Source organism: Salvelinus fontinalis, chromosome 33 (assembly GCF_029448725.1).
Source record: "Salvelinus fontinalis isolate EN_2023a chromosome 33, ASM2944872v1, whole genome shotgun sequence".
Taxonomy (NCBI): Eukaryota; Metazoa; Chordata; class Actinopteri; order Salmoniformes; family Salmonidae; genus Salvelinus; species Salvelinus fontinalis.
In genome coordinates this window covers 12,108,714-12,132,304 of record NC_074697.1, presented here as the reverse complement: position 1 = coordinate 12,132,304, position 23,591 = coordinate 12,108,714, and the positions used below count along the sequence as shown (strand labels likewise).

At 50.0% G+C, this 23,591-nt stretch overlaps 1 protein-coding gene across 1 annotated transcript in view; it reads left to right on the top strand.

Annotated features, from left to right (window-relative positions):
- LOC129831724 (GDNF family receptor alpha-4-like) overlaps positions 1 to 23,591 on the top strand; it is a 512,247-nt gene that overhangs the window by 429,588 nt on the left and 59,068 nt on the right. Inside the window, exon 6 of the mRNA XM_055895115.1 lies at positions 10,574 to 10,683. Within this exon, the coding sequence (XP_055751090.1) occupies positions 10,574 to 10,683 (110 nt within the window). The remainder of the gene's footprint in view (positions 1 to 10,573; positions 10,684 to 23,591) is intronic.

Sequence of the window (23,591 nt, the reverse complement as noted above, 5' to 3'; positions counted from 1 at the left end):
GGCTGCGTCTCAATCTGCGGTGGAAGATGGTAGGGATGCGTCTCAATCTGTAGGTGGAAGATGGTAGGGCTGCTTCTCAATCTGTAGGTGGAAGATGGTAGGGCTGCGTCTCAATCTGCGGTGGAAGATGGTAGGGCTGCGTCTCAATCTGCTGTGGAAGATGGTAGGGCTGCGTCTCAATCTGTAGGTGGAAGATGGTAGGGCTGCGTCTCAATCTGCGGTGGAAGATGGTAGGGCTGCGTCTCAATCTGCGGTGGAAGATGGTAGGGCTGCGTCTCAATCTTCTGTGGAAGATGGTAGGGCTGCGTCTCAATCTGCGGTGGAAGATGGTAGGGCTGCGTCTCAATCTTCTGTGGAAGATGGTAGGGCTGCGTCTCAATCTGCGGTGGAAGATGGTAGGGCTGTGTCTCAATCTGCGGTGGAAGATGGTAGGTCTGCGTCTCAATCTGCTGTGGAAGATGGTAGGGCTGCGTCTCAATCTGTAGGGGGAAGATGGTAGGGCTGCGTCTCAATCTGTAGGTGGAAGATGGTAGGGCTGCGTCTCAATCTGTAGGTGGAAGATGGTAGGGCTGCGTCTCAATCTGTAGGGGGAAGATGGTAGGGCTGCGTCTCAATCTGCGGTGGAAGATGGTAGGGCTGCGTCTCAATCTGTAGGTGGAAGATGGTAGGGCTGCGTCTCAATCTGTAGGTGGAAGATGGTAGGGCTGCGTCTCAATCTGTAGGTGGAAGATGGTAGGGCTGCGTCTCAATCTGTAGGTGGAAGATGGTAGGGCTGCGTCTCAATCTGCGGTGGAAGATGGTAGGGCTGCGTCTCAATCTGTAGGTGGAAGATGGTAGGGCTGCGTCTCAATCTGCGGTGGAAGATGGTAGGGCTGCGTCTAAATCTGTAGGTGGAAGATGGTAGGGCTGCGTCTCAATCTGTAGGGGGAAGAAGGTAGGGCTGCGTCTCAATCTGCTGTGGAAGATGGTAGGGCTGTGTCTCAATCTGAAGGTGGAAGATGGTAGGGCTGCGTCTCAATCTGTAGGGGGAAGATGGTAGGGCTGCGTCTCAATCTGCGGTGGAAGATGGTAGGGCTGCGTCTCAATCTGTAGGTGGAAGATGGTAGGGCTGCGTCTCAATCTGTAGGTGGAAGATGGTAGGGCTGCGTCTCAATCTGCGGTGGAAGATGGTAGGGCTGCGTCTCAATCTGCGGTGGAAGAAGGTAGGGCTGCGTCTCAATCTGTAGATGGAAGATGGTAGGGCTGCGTCTCAATCTGTGGTGGAAGATGGTAGGGCTGCGTCTCAATCTGTGGGTGGAAGATGGTAGGGCTGCGTCTCAATCTGTGGGTGGAAGATGGTAGGGCTGCGTCTCAATCTGCGGTGGAAGATGGTAGGGCTGCGTCTCAATCTGCGGTGGAAGATGGTAGGGCTGCGTCTCAATCTGCGGTGGAAGATGGTAGGGCTGCGTCTCAATCTGCGGTGGAAGATGGTAGGGCTGCGTCTCAATCTGCGGTGGAAGAAGGTAGGGCTGCGTCTCAATCTGCGGTGGAAGATGGTAGGGCTGCGTCTCAATCTGCAGTGGAAGATGGTAGGGCTGCGTCTCAATCTGCAGGTGGAAGATGGTAGGGCTGCGTCTCAATCTGTAGGTGGAAGATGGTAGGGCTGCGTCTCAATCTGTAGGTGGAAGATGGTAGGGCTGCGTCTCAATCTGCGGTGGAAGATGGTAGGGCTGCGTCTCAATCTGCGGTGGAAGATGGTAGGGCTGCGTCTCAATCTGTAGGTGGAAGATGGTATGGCTGTGTCTCAATCTGTAGGTGGAAGATGGTAGGGCTAAGTCTCAATCTGTAGGGGTGGAAGATGGTAGGGCTGCGTCTCAATCTGTAGGTGGAAGATGGTAGGGCTGCGTCTCAATCTGTAGGGGGAAGATGGTAGGGCTGCGTCTCAATCTGCGGTGGAAGATGGTAGGGCTGTGTGTCAATCTGTAAGTGGAAGATGGTAGGTCTGCGTCTCTATCTGAAGGTGGAAGATGGTAGGGCTGCGTCTCAATCTGTAGGGGGAAGATGGTAGGGCTGCGTCTCAATCTGTAGGTGGAAGATGGTAGGGCTGCGTCTCAATCTGCAGGTGGAAGATGGTAGGGCTGCGTCTCAATCTGTAGGGGGAAGATGGTAGGGCTGCGTCTCAATCTGTAGGTGGAAGATGGTAGGGCTGCGTCTCAATCTGTAGGGGGAAGATGGTAGGGCTGTGTCTCAATCTGCGGTGGAAGATGGTAGGGCTGCGTCTCAATCTGTAGGTGGAAGATGGTAGGGCTGCGTCTCAATCTGTAGGTGGAAGATGGTAGGGCTGCGTCTCAATCAGCAGGGGAAGATGGTAGGGCTGCGTCTCAATCTGCGGTGGAAGATGGTAGGGCTGCGTCTCAATCTGCGGTGGAAGATGGTAGGGCTGCGTCTCAATCTGTAGGTGGAAGATGGTAGGGCTGCGTCTCAATCTGCGGTGGAAGAAGGTAGGGCTGCCACTCAATCTGTAGATGGAAGATGGTAGGGCTGCGTCTCAATCTGTGGTGGAAGATGGTAGGGCTGCGTCTCAATCTGTGGGTGGAAGATGGTAGGGCTGCGTCTCAATCTGTGGGTGGAAGATGGTAGGGCTGCGTCTCAATCTGTGGGTGGAAGATGGTAGGGCTGCGTCTCAATCTGCGGTGGAAGATGGTAGGGCTGCTTCTCAATCTGCGGTGGAAGATGGTAGGGCTGCGTCTCAATCTGCGGTGGAAGATGGTAGGGCTGCGTCTCAATCTGCGGTGGAAGATGGTAGGGCTGCGTCTCAATCTGCGGTGGAAGAAGGTAGGGCTGCGTCTCAATCTGCGGTGGAAGATGGTAGTGCTGCGTCTCAATCTGCAGTGGAAGATGGTAGGGCTGCGTCTCAATCTGCAGGTGGAAGATGGTAGGGCTGCGTCTCAATCTGTAGGTGGAAGATGGTAGGGCTGCGTCTCAATCTGTAGGTGGAAGATGGTAGGGCTGCGTCTCAATCTGCGGTGGAAGATGGTAGGGCTGCGTCTCAATCTGCGGTGGAAGATGGTAGGGCTGCGTCTCAATCTGTAGGTGGAAGATGGTATGGCTGTGTCTCAATCTGTAGGTGGAAGATGGTAGGGCTAAGTCTCAATCTGTAGGGGTGGAAGATGGTAGGGCTGCGTCTCAATCTGTAGGTGGAAGATGGTAGGGCTGCGTCTCAATCTGTAGGGGGAAGATGGTAGGGCTGCGTCTCAATCTGCGGTGGAAGATGGTAGGGCTGCGTGTCAATCTGTAAGTGGAAGATGGTAGGTCTGCGTCTCTATCTGAAGGTGGAAGATGGTAGGGCTGCGTCTCAATCTGTAGGGGGAAGATGGTAGGGCTGCGTCTCAATCTGTAGGTGGAAGATGGTAGGGCTGCGTCTCAATCTGCAGGTGGAAGATGGTAGGGCTGCGTCTCAATCTGCAGGTGGAAGATGGTAGGGCTGCGTCTCAATCTGCAGGGGGAAGATGGTAGGGCTGCGTCTCAATCTGTAGGTGGAAGATGGTAGGGCTGCGTCTCAATCTGTAGGGGGAAGATGGTAGGGCTGTGTCTCAATCTGCGGTGGAAGATGGTAGGGCTGCGTCTCAATCTGTAGGTGGAAGATGGTAGGGCTGCGTCTCAATCTGTAGGTGGAAGATGGTAGGGCTGCGTCTCAATCTGCGGTGGAAGATGGTAGGGCTGCGTCTCAATCTGTAGGTGGAAGATGGTAGGGCTGCGTCTCAATCTGCGGTGGAAGATGGTAGGGCTGCGTCTCAATCTGTGGGTGGAAGATGGTAGGGCTGCGTCTCAATCTGTGGGTGGAAGATGGTAGGGCTGCGTCTCAATCTGTGGGTGGAAGATGGTAGGGCTGCGTCTCAATCTGCGGTGGAAGATGGTAGGGCTGCTTCTCAATCTGCGGTGGAAGATGGTAGGGCTGCGTCTCAATCTGCGGTGGAAGATGGTAGGGCTGCGTCTCAATCTGCGGTGGAAGATGGTAGGGCTGCGTCTCAATCTGCGGTGGAAGAAGGTAGGGCTGCGTCTCAATCTGCGGTGGAAGATGGTAGGGCTGCGTCTCAATCTGCGGTGGAAGATGGTAGGGCTGCGTCTCAATCTGCAGGTGGAAGATGGTAGGGCTGCGTCTCAATCTGCAGGTGGAAGATGGTAGGGCTGCGTCTCAATCTGTAGGTGGAAGATGGTAGGGCTGCGTCTCAATCTGCGGTGGAAGATGGTAGGGCTGCGTCTCAATCTGCGGTGGAAGATGGTAGGGCTGCGTCTCAATCTGTAGGTGGAAGATGGTATGGCTGTGTCTCAATCTGTAGGTGGAAGATGGTAGGGCTAAGTCTCAATCTGTAGGGGTGGAAGATGGTAGGGCTGCGTCTCAATCTGTAGGTGGAAGATGGTAGGGCTGCGTCTCAATCTGTAGGGGGAAGATGGTAGGGCTGCGTCTCAATCTGCGGTGGAAGATGGTAGGGCTGCGTGTCAATCTGTAAGTGGAAGATGGTAGGTCTGCGTCTCTATCTGAAGGTGGAAAATGGTAGGTCTGCGTCTCTATCTGAAGGTGGAAAATGGTAGGGCTGCGTCTCAATCTGTAGGGGGAAGATGGTAGGGCTGCGTCTCAATCTGTAGGTGGAAGATGGTAGGGCTGCGTCTCAATCTGCAGGTGGAAGATGGTAGGGCTGCGTCTCAATCTGCTGTGGAAGATGGTAGGGCTGCGTCTCAATCTTCTGTGGAAGATGGTAGGGCTGTGTCTCAATCTGTAGGTGGAAGATGGTAGGGCTGCGTCTCAATCTGTAGGGGGAAGATGGTAGGGCTGCGTCTCAATCTGTAGGTGGAAGATGGTAGGGCTGCGTCTCAATCTGTAGGTGGAAGATGGTAGGGCTGCGTCTCAATCAGCAGGGGAAGATGGTAGGGCTGCGTCTCAATCTGCGGTGGAAGATGGTAGGGCTGCGTCTCAATCTGCGGTGGAAGATGGTAGGGCTGCGTCTCAATCTGTAGGTGGAAGATGGTAGGGCTGCGTCTCAATCTGCGGTGGAAGATGGAAGGGCTGCGTCTCAATCTGCGTTGGAAGATGGTAGGGCTGCGCTTCAATCTGCGGTGGAAGATGGTAGGGCTGCGTCTCAATCAGCGGTGGAAGATGGTAGGGCTGCGTCTCAATCTGCGGTGGAAGATGGTAGGGCTGCGTCTCAATCAGCGGTGGAAGATGGTAGGGCTGCGTCTCAATCAGCAGTGGAAGATTGTAGGGCTGCGTCTCAATCTGTAGGTGGAAGATGGTAGGGCTGCGTCTCAATCTGCTGTGGAAGATGGTAGGGCTGCGTCTCAATCTGTAGGTGGAAGAAGGTAGGGCTGCGTCTCAATCTGCTGTGGAAGATGGTAGGGCTGCGTCTCAATCTGTAGGTGGAAGATGGTAGGGCTGCGTCTCAATCTGTAGGGGGAAGATGGTAGGGCTGCGTCTCAATCTGCTGTGGAAGATGGTAGGGCTGCGTCTCAATCTGTAGGTGGAAGATGGTAGGGCTGCGTCTCAATCTGCGGTGGAAGATGGTAGGGCTGCGTCTCAATCTGTAGATGGAAGATGGTAGGGCTGCGTCTCAATCTGTAGATGGAAGATGGTAGGGCTGCGTCTCAATCTGTAGGTGGAAGATGGTAGGGCTGCGTCTCAATCTGTGGGTGGAAGATGGTAGGGCTGCGTCTCAATCTGCGGTGGAAGATGGTAGGGCTGCTTCTCAATCTGCGGTGGAGGATGGTAGGGCTGCGTCTCAATCTGCGGTGGAAGATGGTAGGGCTGCGTCTCAATCTGCAGTGGAAGAAGGTATGGCTGCGTCTCAATCTGCAGTGGAAGATGGTAGGGCTGCGTCTCAATCTGCAGGTGGAAAATGGTAGGGCTGCGTCTCAATCTGTAGGTGGAAGATGGTAGGGCTGCGTCTCAATCTGCGGTGGAAGATGGTAGGGCTGCGTCTCAATCTGCGGTGGAAGATGGTAGGGCTGCGTCTCAATCTGTAGGTGGAAGATGGTAGGGCTGTGTCTCAATCTGTAGGTGGAAGATGGTAGGGCTAAGTCTCAATCTGTAGGTGGAAGATGGTAGGGCTGCGTCTCAATCTGTAGGTGGAAGATGGTAGGGCTGCGTCTCAATCTGTAGGGGGAAGATTGTAGGGCTGCGTCTCAATCTGTAGGGGGAAGATGGTAGGGCTGCGTCTCAATCAGCAGGGGAAGATGGTAGGGCTGCGTCTCAATCTGTAGGTGGAAGATGGTAGGCTGCGTCTCAATCTGTAGGTGGAAGATGGTAGGGCTGCGTCTCAGTCTGTAGGTGGAAGATGGTAGGGCTGCGTCTCAATCTGTAGGGGGAAGATGGTAGGGCTGCGTCTCAATCTGCGGTGGAAGATGGTAGGGCTGTGTGTCAATCTGTAAGTGGAAGATGGTAGGGCTGCGTCTCTATCTGTAGGTGGAAGATGGTAGGGCTGCGTCTCAATCTGTAGGGGGAAGATGGTAGGGCTGCGTCTCAATCTGTAGGTGGAAGATGGTAGGGCTGCGTCTCAATCTGCAGGTGGAAGATGGTAGGGCTGCGTCTCAATCTGCGGTGGAAGATGGTAGGGCTGCGTCTCAATCTGTAGGTGGAAGATGGTAGGGCTGCGTCTCAATCTGTAGGGGGAAGATGGTAGGGCTGTGTCTCAATCTGCGGTGGAAGATGGTAGGGCTGCGTCTCAATCTGTAGGTGGAAGATGGTAGGGCTGCGTCTCAATCTGTAGGTGGAAGATGGTAGGGCTGCGTCTCAATCAGCAGGGGAAGATGGTAGGGCTGCGTCTCAATCTGCGGTGGAAGATGGTAGGGCTGCGTCTCAATATGTAGGTGGAAGATGGTAGGGCTGCGTCTCAATCTGCTGTGTTTGTCAGACCATGAGACAGGATTCTTTACGAAAACGTCTTCAGAGTCTGAACGGTTATAAACTAATCCTCTATGTAAAGATGAGACTCTCACAACCCCCGCCAGCGTCACGGGACTCGTTTGAAGTCACCACCGCCAATCTGCCAACTTCTGTCTGTAGAGTCCCAACAGATTGAGCTACACACCATGTCCCTGCCATCTGTTTAGAGATGAATATGTTACTCAATGCGTTTCTGTCATGATAATAGCAGTCGGGACACATTGTAAATCAAACAAATGATCCTTGCTATGGCCATCTCAATACAGTTCCATACGTCAGTAGAAACACAGGCTACGTCCCTTAGACCTTTACTCCTGTCAGACAATATTAACTGACTGGCAGTCAGGGGAGACAGGGGAGGGACGGGAGGGACGGGAGGGACGGGAGGGACGGGAGACAGAGGAGACAGGGGAGGGACGGGAGACAGAGGAGACAGGGGAGGGACGGGAGACAGAGGAGACAGGGGAGACAGAGGAGACAGTGGAGGGACGGGAGACAGAGGAGACAGGGGAGACAGAGGAGACAGAGGAGACAGAGGAGACAGGGGAGGGACGGGAGACAGAGGAGACAGGGGAGACAGGGGAGGGACGGGAGACAGAGGACACAGGGGAGACAGGGGAGACAGAGGAGACAGGGGAGACAGGGGAGACAGGGGAGACAGAGGAGGGACGGGAGACAGGGGAGACAGGGGAGGGACGGGAGACAGAGGAGACAGGGGAGACAGGGGAGAGAGGGGAGACAGGGGAGACAGTGAAGACAGGGGAGACAGGGGAGACAGTGAAGACAGGGGAGACAGTGAAGACAGGGGAGACAGGGGAGACAGGGGAGACAGGGGAGACAGTGAAGACAGAGGAGACAGGGGAGACAGAGGAGACAGGGGAGACAGGGGAGGGACGGGAGACAGAGGAGACAGGGGAGACAGGGGAGACAGGGGAGACAGTGAAGACAGGGGAGACAGGGGAGACAGAGGAGACAGAGGAGACAGGGGAGGGACGGGAGACAGAGGAGACAGGGGCGACAGAGGAGACAGGGGAGGAACGGGAGACAGAGGAGACAGGGGAGGGACGGGAGACAGAGGAGACAGGGGAGAGAGGGGAGACAGTGAAGACAGGGGAGACAGGGGAGACAGTGAAGACAGGGTAGACAGGGGAGACAGGGGAGACAGGGGACACAGGGGAGACAGAGGAGACAGTGAAGACAGGGGAGACAGGGGAGACAGTGAAGACAGGGGAGGGACGGGAGACAGAGGAGACAGGGGAGACAGTGAAGACAGGGGAGACAGGGGAGACAGGGGAGACAGTGAAGACAGGGGAGACAGTGAAGACAGGGGAGACAGTGAAGACAGGGGAGACAGTGAAGACAGGGGAGACAGGGGAGACCGTGAAGACAGGAGAGACAGGGGAGACAGGGGAGACAGGGAAGACAGTGAAGACAGGGGAGACAGGGGAGACAGGGGAGACAGGGGAGACAGGGGAGGGACGGGAGACAGAGGAGACAGGGGAGGGACGGGAGACAGAGGAGACAGGGGAGACAGTGGAGACAGGGGAGACAGTGAAGACAGTGAAGACAGTGAAGACAGTGAAGACAGGGGAGACCGTGAAGACAGGGGAGACCGTGAAGACAGGGGAGACAGGGGAGACCGTGAAGACAGTGAAGACAGGGGAGACAGGGAAGACAGTGAAGACAGGGGAGACAGTGAAGACAGGGGAGACAGTGAAGACAGGGGAGACAGTGAAGACAGGAGAGACAGGGGAGACCGTGAAGACAGTGAAGACAGGGGAGACAGGGGAGACAGGGGAGACAGTGAAGACAGGGGAGACAGTGAAGACAGGGGAGACAGGGGAGACAGTGAAGACAGGGGAGACAGGGGAGACCGTGAAGACAGTGAAGACAGGGGAGACAGGGAAGACAGTGAAGACAGGGGAGACAGTGAAGACAGGGGAGACAGTGAAGACAGGGGAGACAGTGAAGACAGGAGAGACAGGGGAGACCGTGAAGACAGTGAAGACAGGGGAGACAGGGGAGACAGGGGAGACAGTGAAGACAGGGGAGACAGTGAAGACAGGGGAGACAGGGGAGACAGTGAAGACAGGGGAGACAGGGGAGACCGTGAAGACAGGAGAGACAGGGGAGACAGGGGAGACAGGGAAGACAGTGAAGACAGGGGAGACAGGGGAGACAGGGGAGACAGTGAAGACAGGGGAGGGACGGGAGACAGAGGAGACAGGGGAGGGACGGGAGACAGGGGAGACAGTGGAGACAGGGGAGACAGGGGAGACAGTGAAGACAGTGAGGACAGTGGAGACAGTGAAGACAGGGGAGACCGTGAAGACAGGGGAGACAGGGGAGACCGTGAAGACAGTGAAGACAGGGGAGACAGGGAAGACAGTGAAGACAGGGGAGACAGTGAAGACAGGGGAGACAGTGAAGACAGGGGAGACAGTGAAGACAGGAGAGACAGGGGAGACCGTGAAGACAGTGAAGACAGGGGAGACAGGGGAGACAGTGAACACAGTGAGGACAGTGAAGACAGTGAAGACAGTGAAGACAGTGAAGACAGTGAAGACAGGGGAGACAGTGAAGACAGGGGAGACAGTGAAGACAGTGAAGACAGGGGAGACAGTGAAGACAGTGGAGACTGTGAAGACAGTGAAGACAGTGAGGACAGTGGAGACAGTGAAGACAAGGGAGACAGGGGAGACAGAGAAGACAGGGGAGACAGTGAAGACAGGGGAGACAGGGAAGACAGGGGAGACAGTGAAGACAGGGGAGACAGTGAAGACAGGGGAGACAGTGAAGACAGTGAAGACAGGGGAGACAGTGAAGACAGGGGAGACAGTGAAGACAGGGGAGACAGGGGAGACAGGGGAGACAGAGAAGACAGGGGAGACAGTGAAGACAGGGGAGACAGGGGAGACAGGGGAGACAGAGAAGACAGGGGAGACAGTGAAGACAGGGGAGACAGGGGAGACAGTGAAGACAGGGGAGACAGTGAAGACAGGGGAGACAGGGGAGACAGAGAAGACAGGGGAGACAGTGAAGACAGGGGAGACAGTGAAGACAGGGGAGACAGGGGAGACAGGGGAGACAGTGAAGACAGGGGAGACAGGGGAGACAGTGAAGACAGGGGAGACAGTGAAGACAGGGGAGACAGGGGAGACAGAGAAGACAGGGGAGACAGTGAAGACAGGGGAGACAGGGGAGACAGTGAAGACAGGGGAGACAGGGGAGACAGGGAAGACAGGGGAGACAGGGGAGACAGGGGAGACAGTGAAGACAGGGAAGACAGGGGAGACAGGGGAGACAGTGAAGACAGGGGAGACAGGGGAGACAGGGGAGACAGGGGAGACAGTGAAGACAGGGGAGACAGAGGAGACAGTGAAGACAGGGGAGACAGTGAAGACAGGGGAGACAGGGGAGACAGTGAAGACAGGGAAGACAGGGGAGACAGTGAAGACAGGGGAGACAGGGGAGACAGGGGAGACAGGGGAGACAGTGAAGACAGGGAAGACAGGGGAGACAGTGAAGAGGGGGGACAGGGAAGACAGTGAAGACAGGGGAGACAGTGAAGACAGTGAAGACAGGGGAAACAGGGAAGAGGGGGGACACTGGGCCCTGTTCCTAACTGATGGATGTTGTCTTGTGTCCCCCATCCAGGTCCCGCTGGGCCCAGTTCCAGTACGACTGTCAGCCCTCAGAGCACTTTGCCAGCGGCTGCAAACAGGACAACTATGCAGCCTGCCTCCTGTCCTACACTGGCCTCATGGGTAAGGACTAACACACTGGCCTCATGGGTAAGGACTAACACACTGGCCTCATGGGTAAGGACTAACACACTGGCCTCATGGGTAAGGACTAACACACTGGCCTCATGGGTAAGGACTAACACACTGGCCTCATGGGTAAGGACTAACACACTGGCATCATGGGTAAGAACTAACACACTGGCCTCATGGGTAAGGACTAACACACTGGCCTCATGGGTAAGGACTAACACACTGGCCTCATGGGTAAGGACTAACACACTGGCCTCATGGGTAAGAACTAACACACTGGCCTCATGGGTAAGGACTAACACACTGGCCTCATGGGTAAGAACTAACACACTGGCCTCATGGGTAAGGACTAACACACTGGCCTCATGGGTAAGAACTAACACACTGGCCTCATGGGTAAGGACTAACACACTGGCCTCATGGGTAAGGACTAACACACTGGCCTCATGGGTAAGGACTAACACACTGGCCTCATGGGTAAGGATTAACACCCTGTCCTCATGGGTAAGGACTAACACACTGGCCTCATGGGTAAGGACTAACACACTGGCCTCATGGGTAAGGACTAACACACTGGCCTCATGGGTAAGGACTAACACACTGGCCTCATGGGTAAGAACTAACACACTGGCCTCATGGGTAAGGACTAACACACTGGCCTCATGGGTAAGAACTAACACACTGGCCTCATGGGTAAGGACTAACACACTGGCCTCATGGGTAAGGACTAACACACTGGCCTCATGGGTAAGGACTAACACACTGGCCTCATGGGTAAGAACTAACACACTGGCCTCATGGGTAAGGACTAACACACTGGCCTCATGGGTAAGGACTAACACACTGGCCTCATGGGTAAGGACTAACACACTGGCCTCATGGGTAAGGACTAACACACTGGCCTCATGGGTAAGGACTAACACACTGGCCTCATGGGTAAGGACTAACACACTGGCCTCATGGGTAAGGACTAACACACTGGCCTCATGGGTAAGGATTAACACCCTGGCCTCATGGGTAAGGACTAACACACTGGCCTCATGGGTAAGGACTAACACACTGGCCTCATGGGTAAGGACTAACACACTGGCCTCATGGGTAAGGACTAACACACTGGCTAATAGGGGGGTGGCATGTAGTCTAGTGGTTAGAGTGTAGAGGCGGAAGGTAGCCTAGTGGTTAGAGTGTAGAGGCGGAAGGTAGTCTAGTGGTTAGAGTGTAGAGGCGGAAGGTAGCCTAGTGGTTAGAGTGTAGAGGCGGAAGGTAGCCTAGTGGTTAGAGTGTAGAGGCGGAAGGTAGTCTAGTGGTTAGAGTGTAGAGGTGGAAGGTAGCCTAGTGGTTAGAGTGTAGAGGTGGCAGGTAGTCTAGTGGTTAGAGTGTAGAGGCGGAAGGTAGCCTAGTGGTTAGAGTGTAGAGGCGGAAGGTAGTCTAGTGGTTAGAGTGTAGAGGCGGAAGGTAGCCTAGTGGTTAGGGTTAGGGTTAGGGTTAGGGTTAGGGTTAGGGTTAGGGTTAGGCAGGTAGTCTAGTGGTTAGAGTGTAGAGGCGGAAGGTAGCCTAGTGGTTAGAGTGTAGAGGTGGAAGGTAGTCTAGTGGTTAGAGTGTAGAGGAGGCAGGTAGTCTAGTGGTTAGAGTGTAGAGGCGGAAGGTAGCCTAGTGGTTAGAGTGTAGAGGTGGCAGGTAGTCTAGTGGTTAGAGTGTGGGGGCGGCAGGTAGTCTAGTGGTTAGAGTGTAGGGGCGGCAGGTAGCCTAGTGGTTAGAGTGTAGGGGCGGCAGGTAGACTAGTGGTTAGAGTGTAGGGGCGGCAGGTAGTCTAGTGGTTAGAGTGTAGAGGTGGCGGGTAGTCTAGTGGTTAGAGTGTAGAGGTGGCAGGTAGCCTAGTGGTTAGAGTGTAGGGGTGGCAGGTAGCCTAGTGGTTAGAGTGTAGAGGTGGCAGGTTGCCTAGTGGTTAGAGTGTAGAGGTGGCAGGTTGCCTAGTGGTTAGAGTGTAGGGACGGCAGGTATCCTAGTGGTTAGAGTGTAGGGGCGGCAGGTATCCTAGTGGTTAGAGTGTAGAGGCGGCAGGTATCCTAGTGGTTAGAGTGTAGAGGCGGCAGGTATCCTAGTGGTTAGAGTGTAGGGACGGCAGGGTAGCCTAGTGGTTAGAGTGTAGGGCGGCAGGTAGCCTAGTGGTTAGAGTGTAGGGGGGCAGGTAGCCTAGTGGTTAGAATGTAGGGGCGGCAGGTAGCCTAGTGGTTAGAGTGTAGGGGCGGCAGGGTAACCTAGTGGTTAGAGTGTAGGGGCGACAGGTAGCCTAGTGGTTAGAGTGTAGGGGTGGCAGGTATCCTAGTGGTTAGAGTGGAGGGGTGGCAGGTGGCCTAGTGGTTAGAGTGGAGGGGAGGCAGGTATCCTAGTGGTTAGAGTGTAGGGGATGCAGGTAGTCTAGTGGTTAGTGTGTTGGGGCGGCAGGTAGCCTAGTGGTTAGAGAGTAGGGGTGGCAGGTAGCTTAGTGGTTAGAGTGGAGGGGTGGCAGGTATCCTTGTGGTTAGAGTGTAGGGGCGGCAGGTAGCCTAGTGGTTAGAGTGTAGGGTGGCAGGTAGCCTAGTGGTTAGAGTGTAGAGGAGGCAGGTAGTCTAGTGGTTAGAGTGTAGAGGAGGCAGGTAGCCTAGTGGTTAGAGTGGAGTGGAAGCAGGTAGCCTAGTGGTTAGAGTGGAGGGGAGGCAGGTAGCCTAGTGGTTAGAGTGTAGAGGAGGCAGGTAGCCTAGTGGTTAGAGTGTAGAGGAGGCAGGTAGCCTAGTGGTTAGATTGTAAAGGAGGCAGGTACTCTAGTGGTTAGAGTGTAGGGGTGGCAGGGTAACCTAGTGGTTAGAGTGTAGAGGCGGCAGGTAGCCTAGTGGTTAGAGTGTAGAGGCGGCAGGTAGCCTAGTGGTTAGAGTGGAAGGGAGGCAGGTAGCCTAATGGTTAGAGTGTAGGGGTGGCAGGTATCCTAGTGGTTAGAGTGTAGGGGCGTCAGGTAGCCTAGTGGTTAGAGTGTAGGGTGGCAGGTATCCTAGTGGTTAGAGTGTAGGGGTGGCAGGTATCCTAGTGGTTAGAGTGTAGGGACGGGAGGTAGCCTAGTGGTTAGAGTGGAGGGGAGGTAGGTAGCCTAGTGGTTAGAGTGTAGGGGTGGCAGGTATCCTTGTGGTTAGAGTGTAGGGGCGGCAGGTAGCCTAGTGGTTAGAGTGTAGGGTGGCAGGTAGCCTAGTGGTTAGAGTGTAGGGTGGCAGGTATCCTAGTGGTTAGAGTGTAGGGGTGGCAGGTATCCTAGTGGTTAGAGTGTAGGGCGGCAGGTAGCCTAGTGGTTAGAGTGTAGGGGTGGCAGGTATCCTAGTGGTTAGAGTGTAGGGCGGCAGGTAGCCTAGTGGTTAGAATGGAGGGAAGGCAGGTAGCCTATTGGTTAGAGTGTAGGGGCGGCAGGTAGCCTAGTGGTTAGAGTGGAGGGAAGGCAGGTAGCCTAGTGGTTAGAGTGTAGGGGCGGCAGGTAGCCTAGTGGTTAGAGTGTAGGGTTGGCAGGTATCCTAGTGGTTAGAGTGTAGGGGCGTCAGGTAGCCTAGTGGTTAGAGTGTAGGGTGGCAGGTAGCCTAGTGGTTAGAGTGTAGAGGAGGCAGGTAGCCTAGTGGTTAGAGTGTAGAGGAGGCAGGTAGCCTAGTGGTTAGAGTGTAGAGGAGGCAGGTAGCCTAGTGGTTAGATTGTAGAGGAGGCAGGTAGCCTAGTGGTTAGAGTGTAGGGGAGGCAGGGTAGCCTAGTGGTTAGAGTGTAGGGGTGGCAGGTATCCTAGTGGTTAGAGTGTAGGGACGGCAGGTAGCCTAGTGGTTAGAGTGGAGGGGAGGCAGGTAGCCTAGTGGTTAGAGTGTAGGGGTGGCAGGTAGCTTAGTGGTTAGAGTGTAGGGGTGGCAGGGTAGCCTAGTGGTTAGAGGGTAGGGGGGGCACGGTAACCTAGTGGTTAGAGTGTAGGGTGGCAGGTATCCTAGTAGTTAGAGTGTAGGGACGGCAGGTAGCCTAGTGGTTAGAGTGGAGCGGAGGCAGGTAGCCTAGTGGTTAGAGTGTAGGGGTGGCAGGTAGCCTAGTGGTTAGAGTGTAGGGCGGCAGGTAGCCTAGTGGTTAGAGTGGAGGGAAGGCAGGTAGCCTATTGGTTAGAGTGTAGGGGCGGCAGGTAGCCTAGTGGTTAGAGTGTAGGGACGGCAGGGTAGCCTAGTGGTTAGAGTGTAGGGGAGGCAGGTAGCCTAGTGGTTAGAGTGCAGGGGCGGCAGGGTAGCCTAGTGGTTAGAGTGTAGAGGCGGCAGGGTAGCCTAGTGGTTAGAGTGGAGGGGAGGCAGGTAGCCTAGTGGTTAGAGTGTAGGGGTGACAGGTAGCCTAGTGGTTAGAGTGTAGGGGCGGCAGGGTAGCCTAGTGGTTAGAGTGGAGGGGAGGCAGGTAGCCTAGTGGTTAGAGTGTAGGGACGGTAGGTAGCCTAGTGGTTAGAGTGTGTGGGGGGGTGGGGGGTAGCCTAGTGTTTAGAGTGGAGGGGAGGCAGGTAGCCTAGTTGTTAGAGTGTAGGGGTAGCAGGGTAGCCTAGTGGTTAGAGTGTAGGGGGGGCAGGTAGCCTAGTGGTTAGGGTGTAGGGGAGGCAGGGTAGCCTAGTGGTTAGAGTGGAGGGGAGGCAGGTAGCCTAGTGGTTAGAGTTTAGGGTGGCAGGTAGCCTAGTGGTTAGAGTGTAGGGGTGGCAGGTAGCCTAGTGGTTAGAGTGTAGGGGCGGCAGGTAGCCTGGTGGTTAGAGTGTAGGGGGGGCAGGTAGCCTAGTGGTTAGAGTGTAGGGGGGGGCAGGTAGCCTAGTGGTTAGAGTGTAGGGACGGTAGGTAGCCTAGTGGTTAGAGTGTAGGGGGGGCAGGTAGCCTAGTGGTTAGAGTGTAGGGACGGTAGGTAGCCTGGTGGTTAGAGTGTAGGGGGGGCAGGTAGCCTAGTGGTTAGAGTGTAGGGGGGGGCAGGTAGCCTAGTGGTTAGAGTGTAGGGACGGTAGGTAGCCTAGTGGTTAGAGTGTGTGGGGGATCCATAATAAACCCCAGGAAGAGTAGCTGCTGTCTTGGCAGGAACTAATGGGGATCCAAAATAAACCTGAGGAAGAGTAGCTGCTGCCTTGGCAGGAACTAATTGTGATCCATAATAAACCCCAGGAAGAGTAGCTGCTGCCTTGACAGGAACGAATGGGGATCCATAATAAACCCCAGGAAGAGTAGCTATATAATGCAAATTAATTACTTAAAAATCATACAATGTGATTTTCTGGATTTTTGTTTTAGATTCCGTCTCTCACATTTGAAGTGTACCTATGATAAAAATTACAGACCTCTGCATGCTTTGTAAGTAGGAAAACCTGCAAAATCAGCAGTGTATCAAATACTTGTTCTCCCCACTGTATATTAATTTTCACAAAGTCTGCTGCCTCAGTTTGTATGATGGCAATCTGCATATACTCCAGAATGTTATGAAGAGTGATCAGATGAATTGCAATTAATTGCAAAGTCCCTCTTTGCCATGCAAATGAACTGAAACCCCAAAAAACATTTCCACTGCATTTCAGCCCTGCCAAAAAAGGACCAGCTGACATCATGTCAGTGATTCTCTTGTTAACACAGGTCTGAGTGTTGATGAGGACAAGGCTGGAGATCACTCTGTCATGCTGATTGAGTTCGAATAACAAACTGGAAGCTTCAAAATGAGGCTGGTGCTTGGAAACATTGTTCTTCCTCTGTCAACCATGGTTACCTGCAAGGAAACACGTGCCGTCATCATTGCTTTGCACAAAAAAGTCTTCACAGGCAAGGATATTGCTGCCAGTAAGATTGCACCTTAATCAACCATTTATCGGATCATCAAGAACTTCAAGGAGAGCGGTTCAATTGTTGTGAAGAAGGCTTCAGGGCGCCCAAGAAAGTCCAGCAAGCGCCAGGACCGTCTCCTAAAGTTGATTCAGCTGCGGGATCGGGGCACCACCAGGACAGAGCTTGCTCAGGATTGGCAGCAGGCAGGTGTGAGTGCATCTGCACGCACAGTGAGGCGAAGACTTTTGGAGGATGGCCTGGTGTCAAGAAGGGCAGCAAAGAAGCCACTTCTCTCCAGGAAAAACATCAGGGACAGACTGATATTCTGCAAAAGGTACAGGGATTGGACTGCTGAGGACTGGGGTAAAGTCATTTTATCTGATGAATCCCCTTTCCGATTGTTTGGGGCATCCGGAAAAAAGCTTGTCCGGAGAAGACAAGGTGAGCGCTACCATCAGTCCTGTGTCATGCCAACAGTAAAGCATCCTGAGACCATTCATGTGTGGGGTTGCCCCTCAGCCAGGGGAGTGGGCTCACTCACAATTTTGCCTAAGAACACAGCCATGAATAAAGCAACTTCTCCCGACCACCCAGGAACAGTTTGGTGACGAACAATGCCTTTTCCAGCATGATGGAGCACCTTGCCATAAGGCAAAAGTGATAACTAAGTGGCTCGGGGAATAAAACATCGATATTTTGGGTGCATGGCCAGGAAACTCCCCAGACCTTAATCCCATTGAGAACTTGTGGTCAATCCTCAAGAGGCGGGTGGACAAACAAAAACCCACAAATTCTGACAAACTCCAAGCATTGATTATGCAAGAATGGGCTGCCATCAGTCAGGATTTGGCCCAGAAGTTAATTGACTGCATGCCAGGGTGGATTGCAGAGGTCTTGAAAAAGAAGGGTCAACACTGCAAATATTGACTCTTTGCATCAACTTCATGTAATTGTCAATAAAAGCCTTTGACACTTATGAAATGCTTGTAATTATACTTCAGTATTCCATAGTAACATCTGACAAAGATATCTAAAGACACTGAGGCAGCAGACTTTGTGGAAATTAAAATTTGTGTAATTCTCAAAACCTTTGGCCACGACTGTACACAAAACACAGTCAACTACAACAAACACATTATAAAAATCCTCTGTCAACCACAACAGTTGTTAACTAGCCATATTGACTGATCTGTTGTTAGCTTGTTAACTAGCCATATTGACTGATCTGTTATTAGCTTGTTAACTAGCCATATTGACTGATCTGTTGTTAGCTTGTTAACTAGCCATATTGACTGATCTGTTGTTAGCTTGTTAACTAGCCATATTGACTGATCTGTTGTTAGCTTGTTAACTAGCCATATTGACTGATCTGTTGTTAGCTTGTTAACTAGCCATATTGACTGATCTGTTGTTATCTTGTTAACTAGCCATATTGACTGATCTGTTGTTAGCTTGTTAACTAGCCATATTGACTGATCTGTTATTAGCTTGTTAACTAGCCATATTGACTGATCTGTTATTAGCTTGTTAACTAGCCATATTGACTGATCTGTTGTTAGCTTGTTAACTAGCCATATTGACTGATCTGTTGTTAGCTTGTTAACTAGCCATATTGACTGATCTGTTGTTAGCTTGTTAACTAGCCATATTGACTGATCTGTTGTTAGCTTGTTAACTAGCCATATTGACTGATCTGTTGTTAGCTTGTTAACTAGCCATATTGACTGATCTGTTGTTAGCTTGTTAACTAGCCATATTGACTGATCTGTTGTTAGCTTGTTAACTAGCCATATTGACTGATCTGTTGTTAGCTTGTTAACTAGCCATATTGACTGATCTGTTGTTAGCTTGTTAACTAGCCATATTGACTGATCTGTTGTTAGCTTGTTAACTAGCCATATTGACTGATCTGTTGTTAGCTTGTTAACTAGCCATATTGACTGATCTGTTGTTAGCTTGTTAACTAGCCATATTGACTGATCTGTTGTTAGCTTGTTAACTAGCCATATTGACTGATCTGTTGTTAGCTTGTTAACTAGCCATATTGACTGATCTATTGTTAGCTTGTTAACTAGCCATATTGACTGATCTGTTGTTAGCTTGTTAACTAGCCATATTGACTGATCTGTTGTTAGCTTGTTAACTAGCCATATTGACTGATCTGTTGCTAGCTTGTTAACTAGCCATATTGACTGATCTGTTGCTAGCTTGTTAACTAGCCATATTGACTGATCTGTTGTTAGCTTGTTAACTAGCCATATTGACTGATCTGTTGTTAGCTTGTTAACTAGCCATATTGACTGATCTGTTGTTAGCTTGTTAACTAGCCATATTGACTGATCTGTTGTTAGCTTGTTAACTAGCCATATTGATTGATCTGTTGTTAGCTTGTTAACTAGCCATATTGACTGATCTGTTGTTAGCTAGCTAGCCAATTTGACGTGATACATCAATCAATGTAGCCTCATGTCTGTTAGTAGCAATCGTAATTAAACACTCTTAAAAACAATTTTGAGCCTCCCGGGTGGCGCAGTGGTCTAGGGCACTGCATCGCAGTGCTAGCTGCGCCACCAGAGTCTCTGGGTTCGCGCCCAGGCGCTGTCGCAGCCGGCCGCGACCGGGAGGTCCGTGGGACGACGCACAATTGGCTTAGCGTCGTCCGGGTTAGGGAGGGTTTGGCCGGTAGGGATATCCTTGTCTCATCGCGCTCCAGCGACTCCTGTGGCGGGCCGGGCGCAGTGCGCGCTAACCAAGGGGGCCAGGTGCACGGTGTTTCCTCTGACACATTGGTGCGGCTGGCTTCCGGGTTGGAGGCGCGCTGTGTTAAGAAGCAGTGCGGCTTGGTTGGGTTGTGCTTCGGAGGACGCATGGCTTTTGACCTTCGTCTCTCCCGAGCCCGTACGGGAGTTGTAGCGATGAGACAAGATAGTAATTACTAGCGATTGGATACCACGAAAATTGCGGAGAAAAGGGGATAAAATAAAATAATAATAATAATAATAGTAATAATAATAATAATAATAATAAACACTGTTGAAAAGGGGATGTTGTTTAACTTCTTCTTCCCACAATGTTTAGCCAACTGTACCAAGTTTCTACCAGTAACTAGCAAAGTAAACATTATCAGCTAACAGTACAACAGTACTTCTGCTGCTTGACAGGCAGAGCCCACAAATGATAGGAAATTAACCTAAACCACTCATACTTGTCAGGTGTAGTTTACTATAATTGTATATCACTCAAATATCCAATTAATGGTGGCCAATATTGAGAGATATTGTGAGGCAGCTCTAAGTATCTGAAAATACAGGATCAATTGATGTTTACTGATCATGAAAAGCATGCAGTTACTTCCTGTATAACTCTGATAGAGCTAATTGTTTTGCATGGAATAATTGGAAATTGCTCTTCAGAAGGTGATGATATTACAACCAAATGCACCTTAGGTAGCCATTACAGCTGGGAGTCTCTCTGGGTGAGTCTCTAAGAGATTTCTACACCTGGATTGTGCAACATTTGCCCATTTATTCTTTTGAAAGTTCTTCAAGCTCTGTCAAATTGGTTGTTAATCATTGCTAGACAACCATTTTCAGGTCTTGCCATGGATTTTTAAGTAGATTTAAGTTAAAACTGTAAGTCGGCCAACCAGGAACATTCACTGTCTTCTTGGTAAGCAACTCCAGTGTAGATTTGGCCTTGTGTTTTCGGTTATTGTCCTGCTGAAAGGTGAATTATCCCAGTGTCTGGTGGGAAGCAGACTGAACCAGGTTTTCCTCTAAGATTTTGCCTGTGTTTTAGGTTATTGTCCTGCTGAAAGGTGAATTCTCCCAGTGTCTGGTGGAAAGACTGAACCAGGTTTTCCTCTAGGATTTTGCCTGTACTTAGCTCCATTCCATTTCTCTTTTATCCTGAAAAACTTCTCAGTCCTTAACGATGAAAAGCATACCCATAACATGATGCAGCCACCGCTATGCTTAAAAATATGCAGAGTGGTACTCAGTAATGTGTTGTATTGGATTTGATTGGGAATATTTGTATAGTTTTTTGCTGTTTTGTTCATTTTTTTGTTTTTTGTTCGTTATAGTGCGTCTTTGCAAACAGGATGCATGTTTTGGAATATTTGTCACGTTCGTCGTATACATAATGAGCGGACCAAGGCGCAGCGTGAGTAGAGTTCCACATATTTATTAAAGTGAACCTTCAAAAAACAACAAAGAATAAACGAACGTGAAGTTCATAGCACTAAACCAAAACGAAACATCCCACAAACGCAGGTGGGAAAAGGACCACACTAAGTATGATCCCCAATTAGAGGCAACGACCATCATACTCACACACCAACATAGAAATATTAGACTAGATCACCCCCTAGTCACGCTCTGACCTATTGCACCATAGAGAACCCCAAGGGCTCTCTATGGTCAGGGCGTGACAAGGTTTCGGTACAGGTTTACATATTTTCTCTCTGTCGTTCAGGTCGGTATTGTGGAGTAACTACAATGTTGTTGATCCATCCTCAGTTCTCTCCTCTCACAGCCATTAAACTCTGTAACTGTTACTGAGGTTTATATATATAGAGTACTGTACACTACAATTACTGAGGTTTAAATATATAGAGTACTGTACACTACAATTACTGAGGTTTAAATATATAGAGTACTGTACACTACAATTACTGAGGTTTAAATATATAGAGTACTGTACACACTACAATTACTGAGGTTTAAATATATAGAGTACTGAACAGACTACAATTACTGAGGTTTATATATATATAGAGTACTGAACAGACTACAATTACTGAGGTTTAAATATATATAGTACTGAACAGACTACAATTACTGAGGTTTAAATATATATATAGTACTGTACACACTACAATTACTGAGGTTTATATATATATAGTACTGTACACACTACAATTACTGAGGTTTATATATATATAGTACTGTACACACTACAATTACTGAGGTTTATATATATATAGTACTGTACACACTACAATTACTGAGGTTTATATATATAGAGTACTGCACAAACTACAATTACTGAGGTTTATATATATAGAGGACTGTACACACTACAATTACTGAGGTTTATATATATAGAGTACTGTACAAACTACAATTACTGAGGTTTATATATATAGAGTACTGCACACACTACAATTACTGAGGTTTAAATATATATATAGTACTGTACACACTACAATTACTGAGGTTTATATATATATAGTACTGAACACACTACAATTACTGAGGTTTAAATATATAGAGTACTGCACACACTACAATTACTGAGGTTTATATATATATAGTACTGAACACACTACAATTACTGAGGTTTAAATATATAGAGTACAGCACACACTACAATTACTGAGGTTTAAATATATATAGTACTGTACACACTACAATTACTGAGGTTTAAATATATAGAGTACTGCACACACTACAATTACTGAGGTTTATATATATATAGTACTGAACACACTACAATTACTGAGGTTTAAATATATAGAGTACAGCACACACTACAATTACTGAGGTTTAAATATATATAGTACTGTACACACTACAATTACTGAGGTTTAAATATATAGAGTACTGCACACACTACAATTACTGAGGTTTAAATATATATAGTACTGTACACACTACAATTACTAAGGTTTAAATATATATATATATATATAGAGGACTGTACACACTACAATTACTGAGGTTTAAATATATGCTCTACTGGACACCTAAATGAGGAAGTGAATGAACTGAGAGAGAAAGCACGCAGGGCATTCTACGCAATTAAAAAGCAAATTCAAATTGAAATACCTATTAAAATTTGGCTAAAACTAATTGAATATGTCATTGAACCAATTGTACTTTATGGCAGCGAGGTATAGGTGGCGTTCACTTGCAAAACAAGATTTCATCAAATGGGACAAACACCCCATTGAAACCCTGCATGCAGAGTTCTGTAAGATTCTCCTACATGTCCAGAGGAAAACTACAAACAATTTATGCAGGGCAGGATTAGGCCAATATCCACTAATAATAAAACTAAAATAAAGAGCAATTAAGTTTTGGAAACATCTAAAATACAGTGACCCCCTCTCATATCACTACCAAGCCCTGCAATACCAAGAGCTGAGCAAAGAAAAGAGTCCCCTCATCCAGCTGGTCCTGGGGCTGAGTTCACAAACCTGTTCTACTAACACACTGAAGCCTCAGTCCCCTCATCCAGCTGGTCCTGGGGCTGAGTTCACAACCTGTTCTACTAACACACTGAAGCCTCAGGACCAGAACATCCAATCAATCAGAATAAACCAAATTACAACACAGTCAAAACAAAACTACATTGCTTATTGGGAAACACAAGCACAAACACAAAGCAAAATGCAGTGCTATCTGGCCCTAAATCGACAGTACACCGTGGCTAAATATTTGATCAAAACCTTGACAACGTACAGGCTCAGTGAGCACAGCCTTGCCATTGAGAAGGGTAGACACAGGAAAACCTGTCTCCCTGTAGAGGAAAGGCTGTGCAACCACTGCACAACAGCAGAACCTGATACGGAGCTGTATTTCCTGACAAAATGTCAAAAATATAAAACAATTAGAGAGTGTCATTTTCCCAAATGTTAAACTCTTATTCAAGGTTTCAAAGACCTCTCTGATGAGGATAGGCTACCCGTCCTGTTGGGGGAGGACGCAGAGAGCTGTGGGTTGGCAGCGCACTACATTGCTGCCTGCCATAAGTTGAGGGACAGTGTCTGACAGACCAATCAACCTGCACATGTCCTCTACTGTATGTTTATTGTTATTGTTGAATGTGTTGGTTATTTTGACACTTGGTTATTGTTGCTACTGATTGTCCCGTTGACAATATTGACTATTATTATTTTAATCATGTAAATACTGTAAATGAATCACTTAATCTCCAAGGCTTTGGCAATATGGACATTGTTAAGTCATTCCAATAAAGCGAATTGAAAGGGAGAGAGGCAGAGGCAGATAGAGGGAGAGAGACATACAAATTAGTTCGTAGATTAGTTAGTAGATCTTCTGCACAGATCCTGACAGTAAA